The sequence below is a fragment of the Diuraphis noxia genome, unplaced genomic scaffold, assembly GCF_037042655.1.
Source record: "Diuraphis noxia isolate RWA-SAM2 unplaced genomic scaffold, SU_Dnox_SAM2 contig0001, whole genome shotgun sequence".
Lineage (NCBI taxonomy): Eukaryota > Metazoa > Arthropoda > Insecta > Hemiptera > Aphididae > Diuraphis > Diuraphis noxia.
In genome coordinates this window covers 40,249,429-40,263,888 of record NW_028301711.1, presented here as the reverse complement: position 1 = coordinate 40,263,888, position 14,460 = coordinate 40,249,429, and the positions used below count along the sequence as shown (strand labels likewise).

The window sequence follows — 14,460 nt, the reverse complement described above, 5'->3', positions numbered from 1 at the left end:
TGTACCAACAATCGCGACAACCGCATATCGATAACGTTATCTCGCCCGCAATAATAACCATAGATAATATATATTATCTATGATAATAACACATCGAACACTTCAGCTATATAGTTGACTAGGTCTTAATGGTGTCGGTGATAAAACGTAAAATAGCGTTTCAGAGTCGTTTCGGACACAGATTACAGAGTACAGATATTGAGTAGCGAAGAGCCCGGCGTTCCAGTTCCAGTACAGAATTGTGGGCTAACTGGGCACCACAGATAAAAAATATTCATAATAAACTTAATTAATAATAGGTAATACCTAATACCTATAGTAAATAAATAAATAAGTATTAATCTAATATCTGTGCCCGGACACTCCGATTATCACCGTCGTCCACTGGTCGACGACACTCGATAGCCGTTCGCCTTCTTTGCAGTGGACGCCGTCGTCGGTAAGTCTGAATAATATGTTTCGTCTAATGAGACGTTTTGACTTCTTGATCTTCATGACGGTCGTCGGTCACAGCAGTTGTCATTTTCTGCCAGATAACGATTTTTGATGGTCACCGTTTACTAACACATTATCAGGGCTCTGACGATTAAATAAAACATTCTGTTTGTTTTCTATTTTGTATTTTTCTGAGTAATATGTTTGATGCGTCTATAGCTAGCAGATGAGAGCTTCTGGTTAAGTATTATTGTTGAGCTAATGGATCGTTTGATAATGCGTCATATTATTCAATATGCTCGTACAAGATTATTATTCAAGTTACAATATTATCATCTCTTCTGGGGTCATCGTATACAGTCATTAATTTACTATAATTTCATAATTATTAATTATATAGGTATGTGAATTGTATGATTGAACAATATTCATCTAATATTCTGACGCAATATCAGTTGCATTTAAAGCTTGTTTTTCTTTATTATCTTTATGTAATTTCTTTTTTCATGTCTGCTACATGATATCTTTATCGTTAATTGTTTATCTGTGGCCTTAAGTGATTGTGATCATTGCGAAATCACTGGGCAAACCAATATTATCTTTACACTATGTATTTAATATACAATAACAACTACAACAACACTTATAAAAGTATTTAAATAGGTAGGCACTAAATATTTTTGTAATACCATCAAAACAAATTTTAAGTATCTAATTGGCATTAAGGACTTACTATAGTTGTTAGATATACTTAAATTATTGCAGTATTATTTAACGTAAGTATAATATTATAATAAATACATACATCAATGTTATACATAGAATATGTAAAATGTAAATGGTATTAATACTAGGGTAATCTAACTGTAGCGTACCAATGATGTAAATAATTTGATAGGTACTTATAAAATTTTAGGTATTGGAAATAAACAATACTTATAATTATTAATTGCAATTTTTTTATAATTATGAACAACATTTCCCTGATTCAGAATATTACATATATGTTTTATTTAGTGTTTTTACCTATAAATGCATTTTTTGTTTCTAATACACATTTTCTATATCCTTACAACATTTTTATACATGCAACAATTATTATATAGACATAGTTATTGTTAGTAGGAGTTTTTTTTTTTTATTGTGATTAATTTTACTGCTTACATGTTTACAATGATCAGCGTGATATTCTAGTACACCACTTTAAATGCTTTTAAAGATATATGTCAGTCTACCAGAAGTCGATGACTTAAAAAAAAAAATGTTCTTCCAAATGTAGAATTTATATAAAATACTTAGATACCTAGATAGGTAATATTTACTTGATCTAAAATTTTCTTGTATATTTAATTTTACAAATCAGATGTATACTAAAATAATAATATACAGCAATATTAATAGCACTTAGAAGTGTATTTTTATGAAAAGGAATAACAATATTTTTTTTACGCTTAAAAATATTAATGTTTTGTTGAATAGTCATCTATGTAGTTTTAAAATTAAAATTATTTTTATTGTAAAATTAAACAGGTAAATTTAGAGTTACCATATTTTATTTGACAAAACTAGTTTTTTTTCATTTTTATAAATGTATTATTTAAAATTTAAAGAATACATAATTAATGTAAAGTTATTAATCTGTGTCTCATGTGTTCTTCAGAAAAAGTCTGAGTTTTTTGGTACTTAGCTGAACTATTTCAACCAAAAGTATTTAATAAAAGACAAACATAAATTATTGAAGACAATGGCTCCAACTCATTCCAAGACAATGGCTGTCCTGAAACACTACAGAACATACTCAGAACCCATACTGTCCTAGTCCCTAGTCAACCCAAAACGTATGGTAACCCTAGGTAGATAACAAAGTTAATTGGATAAAAATAAAAATTGTGATTTTTCTTACAATCTATGTGAAGTTGGTTATAAATTATATGCAATTTCAAAAGTTTTCGATTGAAAACCATTTTTTAGCCAGGAAAGCAGCTTCCAAAACGTTTCAAAACAAAAATAATAACTTCCAATCACTACTTTCATTAATAAACTGTATCATCTAAATCCAATAAATACAATTTAATTGACATCATCATAGTTTATAATAGACATTAATTAGAATAGAGATCTGTTGTAAGCTGTGGACTATTTATTATATCTAAAAATAGTAAATAAAAAAATAATTAATAAAAACACTATGACTGGGATTATGATTTATAATTGTGACTTCATCCAGGAAGAATTTATTAATCCAGATAACATTTGTCATGTCATGGCTCAAAAATCAAGAAAAATTGTCATACTTTTATTAATGATAATTCATTTTAATTTTATTTTTAAAGATTAGGAATAATAGTAATTATTGATGCTTAATTAATATTATATTATTATTTTGAAACAAGATGATCACATGGTAAACTGTTATTAATTTTTCTGCTCTCTATCAAAAAATTTTGAAAGCCCCATTGATGATAATTTTTATTATTTATTTGTTAATACTAATAACTTTGTATATACTGAATGCACATATTTTTTAACATAATTAAATTTTTAATTAATGGCCAGAGTAGCACAGTGGTCACGTAGTTGATTAGTTGACTACGACTCACACAGTCATCGGTTCGATTCATAGCAAAGTGCAAAAAAAAAATTGTGTGGTTCTACGTGATCACCAAATCTCCAAGCTGTCGTCCAATTGCGTCTTCTGGTTTCCAACTAGGTCCCACTCCACTGGGAGTGAAGACTGCACATGTATCCTCTTGGAGAAAGGGGGTAGTATCATGTATATAGTGATATATACATAGATAAATAGTTCACATGATCTCCCTACTACCCACTGGTGACGAATACTTAGAGGTCGTTTCAATGAACAAATACAAAAATAAATTTAAATTTTTAATGTCTGACAAATGAATATTATGTAAAAAATGTATGACATACCTAATCTAACTTATATAATTTTTCTAATTTGTGTCTAATTTTTATTTATTTTATTTTTACAGGTTTGTTTTTATAAAATATTAAAAGTTACCATTCATTATGTCAACTCCTGCCAGACGTAGACTGATGCGAGACTTTAAAAAATTACAAGAAGATCCACCTGCAGGTATCAGTGGCACACCAACTGATAACAATATTATGTTGTGGAAAGCTGTGATATTTGGACCACATGATACTCCATTTGAAGATGGCACATTTAAATTGACAATAGAATTTACTGAAGAATATCCTAACAAGCCACCAACAGTTAGATTTGTTTCAAAAATGTTTCATCCAAATGTCTATGCAGATGGAGGTATTTGTCTTGATATATTACAGAACCGCTGGAGTCCTACTTATGATGTTGCTGCTATTTTGACATCCATACAATCACTTCTTAGTGATCCGAATCCTAATTCACCTGCTAATTCTATGGCTGCCCAATTGTATAAAGAGAATCGCAGAGAGTATGAGAAACGAGTGAAGATGTGTGTGGAGCAAAGCTTTATTGATTAGAGTTAATTATTATTTTTAATCATGCTTGAAAGTAAAAAAAATAGCTGTGTGTGTTACTAGTTCTTTTTAACTTTATGATTGAATTTTTACCATGATTATTACTATTATTTCAGTGCATAGTAAGAACAATTTATCATGAAATTTGTTTTTTTTATTCTTAAATATATATGTATTGAATTTTTGTTTTTAAATGATATATATTATTTAAATATATTGACAAAAGTGAAATACAATTATTGTAATTAATTTTAAATGTTTTTTAATGATTATCTTATTAATCTTTGTTCATATTCCAAATTAATTTTTTTATTTGTATGTTATTTTACGTTTTGAATTTATTCATTTTTTCCATTTACTTGTATAAGTTAATAGTTAACTTTATTTTAAATTGTGTTTATGTATTTTTTTGCTTGTATTATTATAAAATGTATTATTAATTTTTTTTTTATCTATAATATAATTATTTAAACACATTACCAATTTAGGTTGATGCATAATATTGACTATTGTCTAAACATTTTAAATAGTTATTTAATTTTATATTTTATATTACAAAAGTAAGAAGTTATCAAAATTTGTAATCATAACTTGTCCATAGATTTTAATAATCTAATAGGTACTTAAATTAATAAATTTATGATTAAAAAAAAAACAATTTAAATATTGTTGTTTCTAAATATCTGAAGAGTTAACATATTTCAATAAAAATGTATGTATTATAAAAGTAAAATGTCAAAAGTTTACTCGATTATAAATAAACTTATAAACAATATAAACACAATGTATAATGTTAAATATCCGAGATATAGAATTTCACAATGTACATTATATTATCTATATGCCATTTGTTATTGTTCAAGTCAAAGTAAAATTATGTATTATTATACCCATTGGTGTAATTTAGAGTACCTAAACAATTTTAGGTGAATGTAAAATTGTACAAACAGCTTTAATGCTGTATTTTTTAATTAAAATTGTACATATTAATTTGTAGGAACTTGCATTTAAATTTACAATACTTTAATAATTTTTTTATGATTGATAAAAATATTGATTAGGGTTTGTAATAATTTTTGTATTCTTATAAAAAATATATTGTAGAATATATGCAAATTTACTCACATAGTATTTAAAACAATGTATAATATGTTTATTTTATGCCTAAAAATACTAAGAATATGAAGATTTTTTTCAATGATGTACGTTATGTTTTGAACTATTTTTAATCATATTTGATTAATTTAGTATTATATAGTAAATATTAAGAAAATAATACATTGTTCAATCTGATCTTAAGGAAATATAGGTAAATATAGGTAGTTTAATAGCCTGATTAAAATTAAACAATCAATTTAACTGAACAAAATTTAAATCATTTGATGATAATACAATTATTATTGTATCATTGTGATACTGAAATATTCAATTTGTATGAAACTGTCTAGAAATATGTATCCTACATTAATTTTTTATCAAATAAGTAAAACAATTCAAAATATAGGTACTAATGGATGTATTGAATTATTATGATAGCGTCATCATATTTAATTTAAATTATTCTAAGATAATAATGTAGAAGAATATGCATTTACTTAATATTCTAAGTCCTTTTAATGATCATGAATATAAACTGTGCTAGTCCAGTTAATTTTATCTATTATTGTATTATAGTAGTACATTTCTCGTGTTGTTAACTTCAATGAGAGAGTGAATTGATCTATTATCGCAGTTACAATATTACTAATATTATTCAGCTCCAATCAATAAAAGCTTATACCGTGCCCAGATAATTCTTACCTTTAAATTACATACCTAAACTTCTAATTTATAAATTATTAAATAAATAAATATATTTTAAATAATAAAATAAAATAAATGCGTCACTCAGTTATTAAAAATGCTATACACATTAGACAATAGACGACTAAAGCACTAAAGTATTTCACTATTACTACATAACAATTGTGTCGCTTCGTTGGTACCGTACGAGTGACGACTTACACACAGAGGTTAAAGTGGGGAAAAATTCCAGAGGGGACTGATGTCTCCATAAAGTTTTAAGCGTTCCATATATAATTTTAGGTATAATGTCTAATGTATAAAATCCTAATTTGTTAAAGGGGACGCTTTTTAACCGCCGTCAGAGGTAAGGGGACTGAGTCCTCCTGCGACCACCTCCACATTAACCCCTGCTTACACACTTAGATACTTTGTAATTTAAGAATTAAGAACTACCTAATAACTTGTTCACTTTTATGATATATGTAAATAGTAAATTCAATATTTAATTCCACTTACCAAATGACAGATGACAGATGTTGAACTGCAGAAGGAACGCGAGTGGTATCTACATAATATCTGGTAGGTAGTAGGTATCAAATTTACTCATGCTGTATTGATCTGTAAAATGCAGTGTTTCCCAACCGGTGATCCGTGGGACTATCATAAGTTGCCGACGGTCCCATAGATTTTTTCTTCCATTTTTTTCTGTTTTTTTTTTTTAAACAAATTATGACTTATTTAGGAACCGTATTTTTAGTATAATAGTTGTTCCACTTTTATGAATGATAATTACCTATTAAAGGATAATATTATCATATTTATTACTGCCGACGATTGATTATTAGTTGTCTTCCACTATTTTATTCGTCAGATCAAATTAAAAGTATTAAGTAAATAATTTAGTTTTGTACACGGCCTTAGAAGATAAGGTTGGGAAGCTTTGCTTATCTTTGTGGCCGCTCACAAAGTACATTTTAGTACTGATTTAATCCGCTATTTTCGATAGCGCATCTGTTCCATCTTTCTATTATTTCCTTTCTACCAACTTTATACTTGTCATCTTACCATTTCAGCCATCGAGTCGCGAACGCTAACTGTTTCGAAAAAATTCTATTTGTTATAAATTTTTTGAGACAAAAACTGAGTTAACAAATAAATAAATTGATGTTAAATAATAATCACTATGAAGTTTTTATTACATTTTTCTAAAGCAAAGTGAATTTAGTGATAATATTTTTTTTTTATGTAATTATAGTTACTAAAATTATTTTTGAATTACTCTTAAATACATGTCTGACGTTATGATACCATTTCATATTCTACATCATATTTTTATTGATCATCAGATAATATTAATTTACGTTCTTTAAAATTGTTCAAGTCGGGTGCATACTGCACACTACGCAGTTAACGTTATTAATAATATTCTAATATATAAATGCAATCATCATTAATTAAGTATGTGTTTATAGAATTAAAAAAATAACAACTAAAACACAAAATAAGTTGGGCATATTTAAGTAGAAAGAAACAATTCTTAAGATGACAGTACTACATTTACATTCTTCTTGCTAACTAACCTAACCTAACCTGTACCAAAGCCATAATTGGCTATTGGGTATATAAATTTATATAAATAAATAAAAAATATTATTTTTAAGCGCACAATTTTCAAACGTATATTTGTTTTCATTTATCAAAACTCATTCGATACTAACTTTGCTGTATCGAAATATAGCAAAGTGTGTTCTAAAAATAAAAATAATACTATTTTTATAGGATATTATAAGTAAGTATACGTATGTAAATTCTCCGCATATTTCGTCCATCTTCTAATCGATAATATTTCTATAGAAATATAAGACATGTACGTACGTGCTATTATGATATAAATGGAAGTTTTATCATCACTTAGAATTTGTTTCCATTACAAGGAGCACTCATCAATATTTGTATTTACTAGGACGTCCATTATTTGGTCGCATCTATATTATATACCGCATCAATATTACAAGCAGATATAAATGATTCACAAGTATTGGATTACATAAGGGGTCTTTGTAAGGATAATATTATGTGCATCACTGCATCAGTGAAATAGAATCATGGACACACTTGTTAAACAATACTTATATTGTTATCGAGTGATTTTTTTCAAAGAATCTTTTTGATTCTTATAGGTACTATTAGCGCACTTTATTTACCCGTGTTTAGCATTAACCCTGATAAATAACGGGGCCATAGGCGTGTCCGAGGTCATGCACAACAGTGGCATATCTAGGGGATGGGGAAACTGCCAATCCTCACCCCTCAAAAAAAATAAAAGAATAAAAATTTCTGTTAGGGTTTGGGGATATGACCTTGAATTATACACATGATGAAAAACAAAAAATTTAATATGAAAATAGAAATTGAGAAAAAAGGTTCATATTGCGCATCAAAATGTACTATGTAAGTTTGATCAAATTTGCAGGTTATGCCTGTGCATGACAGGCATGACCCGTGGGCACGCCTATGAACGGGGCTTTGTCGCATTAAGAGCACGTGATAACCGCATGTGTTGTCTCCGTCTTACAAATGCATTATATTGTAAATTTTACGTTCAGCAGAACACGTGTAGCTCCGTTTGCTTAAAAATTAGAGTGAATTGACCACTTATAAAATTTAAAGGTAAGACTATTATCTAGACAACCTCATATGATTTTTATCATATATTAAAAAGCATATGAGGTTGTCTAGATAATAATCTTGCCTTTAAATTTTATAAGAGGGCAGTTCACTCTAATTTTTAAGCTAACGGAGCTACACGTGTTCTGCTGAGCGAAAAATGTACCATGTTACGCACTTGTAAGACGAAGACAACACATGCGGGTATCACGTTCTTTTAAGTTTAAAATACGGGTAATGTTTTATTTTTATTTCTTAGTACCTAAATATAAGATACATACTTGAGTAAAACTTTAAACTTAAAAATATAATTTCAAGAAGAGCATTATATTATATATTATTAAAGGTAACATGAGGGAGTCATCAAAATGGTTGTGACGACTCAGACTATTCGTCAAAAAAAAAAAAAAAAAATTTGTGAGCTAAATATTACGTGGCCGACCGTGACTTTAGAGCAAGGTTGCTAACCACGAGCCGAGACCTGAAAGGGCCGGAGAACCGTGAATTTGTATTTGTTACGATATAAATGATGTTTTGGGACAAAATTATGGAAAAACGGGAATCATAATAATAATAACAAAAATAAAACTCAAGCCAAAAGTTAGGTGGGTAAATTTGGTTAATTTGGTGCCGAGAAAGCTTAACGGGTGTAGAACTCGCTCATGAAAACTTGCCCGGGACTAGACAGTAGATAACAATAATCATAATAATGGTCAGTTAAAGAGACAAAACGGTTTCCTTGACGTACTCCTGCTAGGATAGGAAAAAGAGAGGAAAAGAACTACCATGATGAAATTTAATGGTTCTGATTTAATTCGAATTAATAAATGAAGAAAATGGTAGGAATAATTTAATTTTATAGAGTAATACTGTGTGATAAACCCTAGACTTGAACTACATACTCAATATAATTCACGGGAAATAACGTTTATTTTAAACGTGGAAGATATTTTATCAACTAGCCTGTGTAGTACAATGATTTTCAAAAAACTCAATATGTGGACTGGGTATTAGTTTTAGGGTTTCAAAGATTGGTCTTAATCTCTTCAAAATTATTTTTCGAATTAAGAATTGATTACAGGAAGTAAATTAATGGTCTAAATGAAGCTGCTATATTAGATCACTTATCTGGTTTAAGTAAGAAAATAATAATGGATAACATCTAGATTCTAGATGACAGTGAAATAAGATAATCTTAATATCTTGACAATTAGAATATTTAATAATTTTTCGTTGTTTATGTGCATTTTCTACCTTCACTTTGGTATTAAGCAGTAAAATGAATTTGAATAACTCATTGTTGATTTGAGCGGGTTCGAGATCAACAAAGATATTGAAAGAGGACTTCTAGTGGATTTATGAATTATATTAGTAACTTGGGTCAAAATAACGAAGGTCTTCAATCGTAGTTATTCTTTGGAAGTTGAAGAAGAAGGATTCAAGTTATGGATAACTACCCATACGAGATGCTTTATTTTCACGAGCTTGATAACTTCGATATTCTGCATTATCAGTTTTTAAATATCTAATCCCTAATACCTATCTTTACCAGTTTGGATTAGTGTTTATATATTTTTTAATTAGTAGCCGATGATATGAAACTGAAGTTTTGAGGTCTGAAGAAATTTATTAATTTATTCACAGTTTCATAAAATCGGAAACACCGCATACGAATATCGGTAGAGTAACGGAATATGATTTTTTTGAGCATCGGTATTAATAGAGTTTTTTATCGAGTAGAGAGAGAATTGAATCTGTTTGTGAGTTCCTTTAGATTGAATTTTTTGGCTTAGCTGATTGAAGAGAGATTACGTATAGAATTATTTTTGACTAATTTAAAATCGGTATTATGACATTCGTCCTTGTCATAAAAAAAAAAAATCATAATTTGAAGTATTTGATATAATTTAAAATTGTCTCTATACGGTAAAATAAATATTTAAAAGTTGAAATCATGATTTTTTATATACCTATCTACCTACCTACCTACCTACCTATCTACCTTCCTACCTACATTTACTTATAAACCTTTAGTTAAATCTATTGGTAATTTATAAACTATTTAAATAACTGTTTTTTGTTATGTATTTTGAGTTTAATAAAAAATTAAATATTCATCAAAGTTTAATAATTGTATTGACGCATGCCTGTAATTGCTTTAACAGAAATAAACCCTGGTAGTTTTGAGGAAGGGGCTAATGTGGGGCCCCCTCTCCTATTATATTTTCTAAAAATCGATACTTTAGACTTGGGGACTTAGCAGAAATTTGGGAAGCCCCTCCCCCACCATATTCATGCAAATTAAGCTAACAACCATTAATTGATAAACACTAAGAAACTATACTTTGATATCAAAGCACTGTGATATCTTTTTAAAATTATTGTATAATAACGTAATTTTAGTGATAAAACGCCTACTTAGTATAGAAAGAAAGGATTAGTGTCATATTTTAAAAATATTGCTTTGTATAATATAGTACATTCATTATTTACATACAATAATAATTTCTACCATTAAATGAAAGAAATACATAGGCAATTCAAAAAGAGTATTTAAGAAAACATAGGTTAATCACCGGTTGGGTTTATTTCTTTAATTAAAAAAATATGTGCAAAATATAATTTTAAACGATAAAAATACTGATTCCTTTTTCACAATTATTGTTACTGTTACATAATTTTCCATTATAAAATTTCTTCTACGTTAATTTTTTCTGAGTGACTTGTGTATAAATATATTTTAAGAAAATAATATTTAAAGAACTTTCAACCCATACCATTAGAAAATAATGTAGGTATAAGAAGTTTAGCACGGTTCCGTAGATTTCCACCTGACGCAATTGCTGTCTAACCATGGATGTTTTGGAGCATACTTGAAGAGGATGGGGAAGCAGGACGTTGCTACGTGTTTGGACTGTCAGGAGCCGGTCGACGACGCGGAGCGCGTGTTATTTAGGTGTGATAGATGGTGGAGTGAAAGACGAACGCTGGAGGTAGAGGTGGAAGAAAACACATTGAGTCCGGACAATATAATTGGATGCATGCTGAAGAAGCGGAGCAACTGGGACGCAGTCAACAAATTTGTGAAACACGTCCAGTCCCATAGAGAAGACGAAGAGCGAGTGAGACAACGAGACTTTAATTAAGGCTAGTTAGTTAAGACAGCTAAAGTGTTCGCCGAAGGCAGTAATTAGAGGGATAGAGCCCTCTCTTTCTTTTGTTGAACGAAGCTCTTAAATTACCTAATAGAATAAAGCCTATACCTATGTACCAAGCGTTTTCAATAAACAATACGGATACAGGGGGGAGGACGACCCTCCAGGGTGAAGTGCCCCTCTGTAGCGCCGTGGTTCAACACAAAAAAAAGTTATAAGAAGCTTAATGCATTACACTAAAGAAAATGTTCTTATAAATTCTTAAATAACTTTAGAAACTAGAAAATTATAAAGATTTTAGTTTCTTTCATTTAAAATTGTAACAATTATTATTGATTCTGAGTCAATAATTTGAGTACATTGAAGTATTTAAATTTGAAAATAAATAAATATAGATAAAATGAAATTAATAACTATTAAATCATAATTGATAGAATTAGTTTTTAGTTAACTAAAATTCCAATAAATCATATTATCAGGTATACCTAGTAGTATAATAGGAATGTTAAATAAAATAATTACTCAATAGGTTGTTATTAATAAACCGATCAACATACTCTGTATTTCTTAACAAAGAAATCTCAAATTAACTTAACCTAACCCGCTAAAAAAAGTGATGCAAATTGTAGGGAAGGCTCTTGCAATAGATAACCATTATTAAAACTCCACCAATAAAAGACTGCATGGAGTAGAGGGGCATCAGGATAAGTGGCTCGCGAGTACCGTGACCTGCTAGCCATGGGTTTTCTCAACCATCAATACCATTTATTATTGCACTACAGTGTTGTCATGCTACGTGTATTGGAATTCACTAAGATGAAACAGTCATTAGATTTGTGAAGGCTAGGAGCCATTTTTCTTGTCACGGACTATAGGAATAAATAAATAATTATATTATATTACAATAATTAATTATAGTTTTTAATCAAATCTATTTTTGATAGTTCCCTATCTATTAATAAAACTATGACATTGATTTATCTTTAGTTACCTCGCTACCGAAATCACCCCAAAAACCATATTATTTATCATTGATAAATAACCCACATGATGTAATAATTTAACCATTTCAGGATTAATTACCTACCCTTTTATTACTACTGCATTCTAAGGACCATTTTAAAGGCAACTTTTTAAACATTCAGCAATTAGCCTTGTCGTCGTATTAGTCGTAGGTACAATATAGTTAGTAGTAGTGACCCGCATAGTAGTAGCACGGAAAGATTTCGGACATACTCACAGGCACATGTCCGATACATGTACGAGAGATCGATTGATGTGTCTGTAGTGAAATGTTGGGGTAAACTTTAATCATACTGGAGTTTGTTTATATATTATTAGAAATAAAAACCAAGTAATAGTTAACGGGATTGGTAGGGGGTTAAAATAAATGTATTTTATTTTTATTTAAAATTAATATTTATACACAAAGTATTGGATCTCACTGGTATAACTTGTGCGGAAGGTAGTGGCGGGTTTAAGTGGTTGCTTTGGGACATTAGCCCCTCCCCCTTGGGATAAAACTGTTTATTTTTCTATGATACACCTATCAATAATTTTTATAAAATATCTTCATTGAAGAATATGGTTATTTAATATTTATGGATATTTGAATGCTCTGATTGGCTGACATACAGAACGTAGGATTATCACGCGGTCTCTATAAAATAATAGATTGCTGGCCAGTGCCCGTTGCGATCCGTGTATGTAGTATATACCAGTCCACAGTGGCAGACCACGTTCAGTGAGCTATTCTTGGATTGTTTTTTCGTTCGACGCAAACGCGCAGGCGGACTGCAGTTAATAGTAATATTGATTATTATAGATTAAAATTGCACATTATCTTTAGACTTTGTATTATAATATAACAGGTTTTGACATCGACTATTAATGTTACATAATTATAACACTATATTATGTCTACACTATTCAAATTATGGGGAATTGTATACAAGTCACTTTATTCACACGTACCGGCGGTTGGTTTAATCATGTAGTGTTTAACCGATTTTTGAACGAGTAATGACGCGTTTCCGCTAATCATTACAATTTATAATTCATATTTCTGTATTTCACCATGAGCAATGATGATGGAAATTGTAAAAATACTACTGTTGTAAAAAGAAAACAGGTAAATATTTCTTTGTTTTTTAACAAAAAACATATTTTATCAGAACAAATAAATAAAACCAAAAGCTTAAATATTCAAATTCTGTCAACGTCTCAATTATCTGAAAATAAACAAAAATCTGATAGTACTATAGAAAATTATATTTTAGAACCTTCTGATATTAACAGTATTGGGTGTTATATAAACTCTTCTATGTCAATAAATAAAAATACTAAATATTGCTTAGTTAAAAAAAAAGGCAAAGAAGGAAAACGATATTTAAATCAATTTCACCTCACAAAATATCATTGGTTAACATATTCATCAATCAAATCTGGGTTATTCTGTAAATTTTTTGTACTTGTCCTTGTTAATAATAAAGGAGGGTTGAGAGATAGCAAACCTTAAAAAATTGATCATTGTACCATTAAATACATTTGCTAAATTGTTGAGAAAAGATGGAGATTTAGACTCTCACCAAAATCATTTATATCATTAAAATGTGGTTTTACAAGCTGAAAAGTTTTTGGTCCGTTATGAGCAGACTGAAAAAGAAGTTATTAATATGATTGATAAAGTAAACAACTTATGCAAAAATTAGATGTGGAACTAAAGTTACCTCGTATTACTAAGCATCAAATACACAGACCAAATATAAATACTTTATCCGTAGAAGAATATTTTAGAATTTATGTTTATAATACAACGTATGATCATGTACTTGATGATCTAAAAGATAGATTTTAAGTAAAAAAAATTAACCGTTTATAAATTATTACTTCTTATCTTTTTATACTAAGCTGCGTTGTTGACATCAAGTTGCAC

At 28.9% G+C, this 14,460-nt stretch overlaps 1 protein-coding gene across 3 annotated transcripts; it reads left to right on the top strand.

Moving 5' to 3' along the window:
• The first annotated feature begins 115 nt into the window (after positions 1 to 115).
• On the top strand, positions 116 to 5,027 carry LOC107172405 (ubiquitin conjugating enzyme 6). Of its 3 annotated transcripts, none has more exons than XM_089220702.1 (2): positions 116 to 439; positions 3,429 to 5,020. In XM_089220702.1, exon 2 carries the CDS (start codon positions 3,466 to 3,468, stop codon positions 3,919 to 3,921), a length of 456 nt encoding a protein of 151 aa, XP_089076828.1. In that variant the 5' UTR covers positions 116 to 439; positions 3,429 to 3,465; the 3' UTR covers positions 3,922 to 5,020. The 3 variants fall into 3 exon arrangements, with proteins under 3 accessions (XP_089076828.1, XP_089076831.1, XP_089076835.1); XM_089220705.1 differs by lacking the exon at positions 116 to 439 and adding an exon at positions 837 to 1,211 and having other exon boundaries at positions 3,429 to 5,027; XM_089220709.1 differs by lacking the exon at positions 116 to 439 and adding an exon at positions 2,067 to 2,288 and having other exon boundaries at positions 3,429 to 5,027.
• The last annotated feature ends 9,433 nt before the right edge of the window (positions 5,028 to 14,460 follow it).

Excerpts from the sequence above, each read along its gene's own strand:
- LOC107172405 (XM_089220705.1), top strand. The coding sequence starts at position 3,466 with ATGTCAACTCCTGCCAGACGTAGACTGATGCGAGACTTTAAAAAATTA.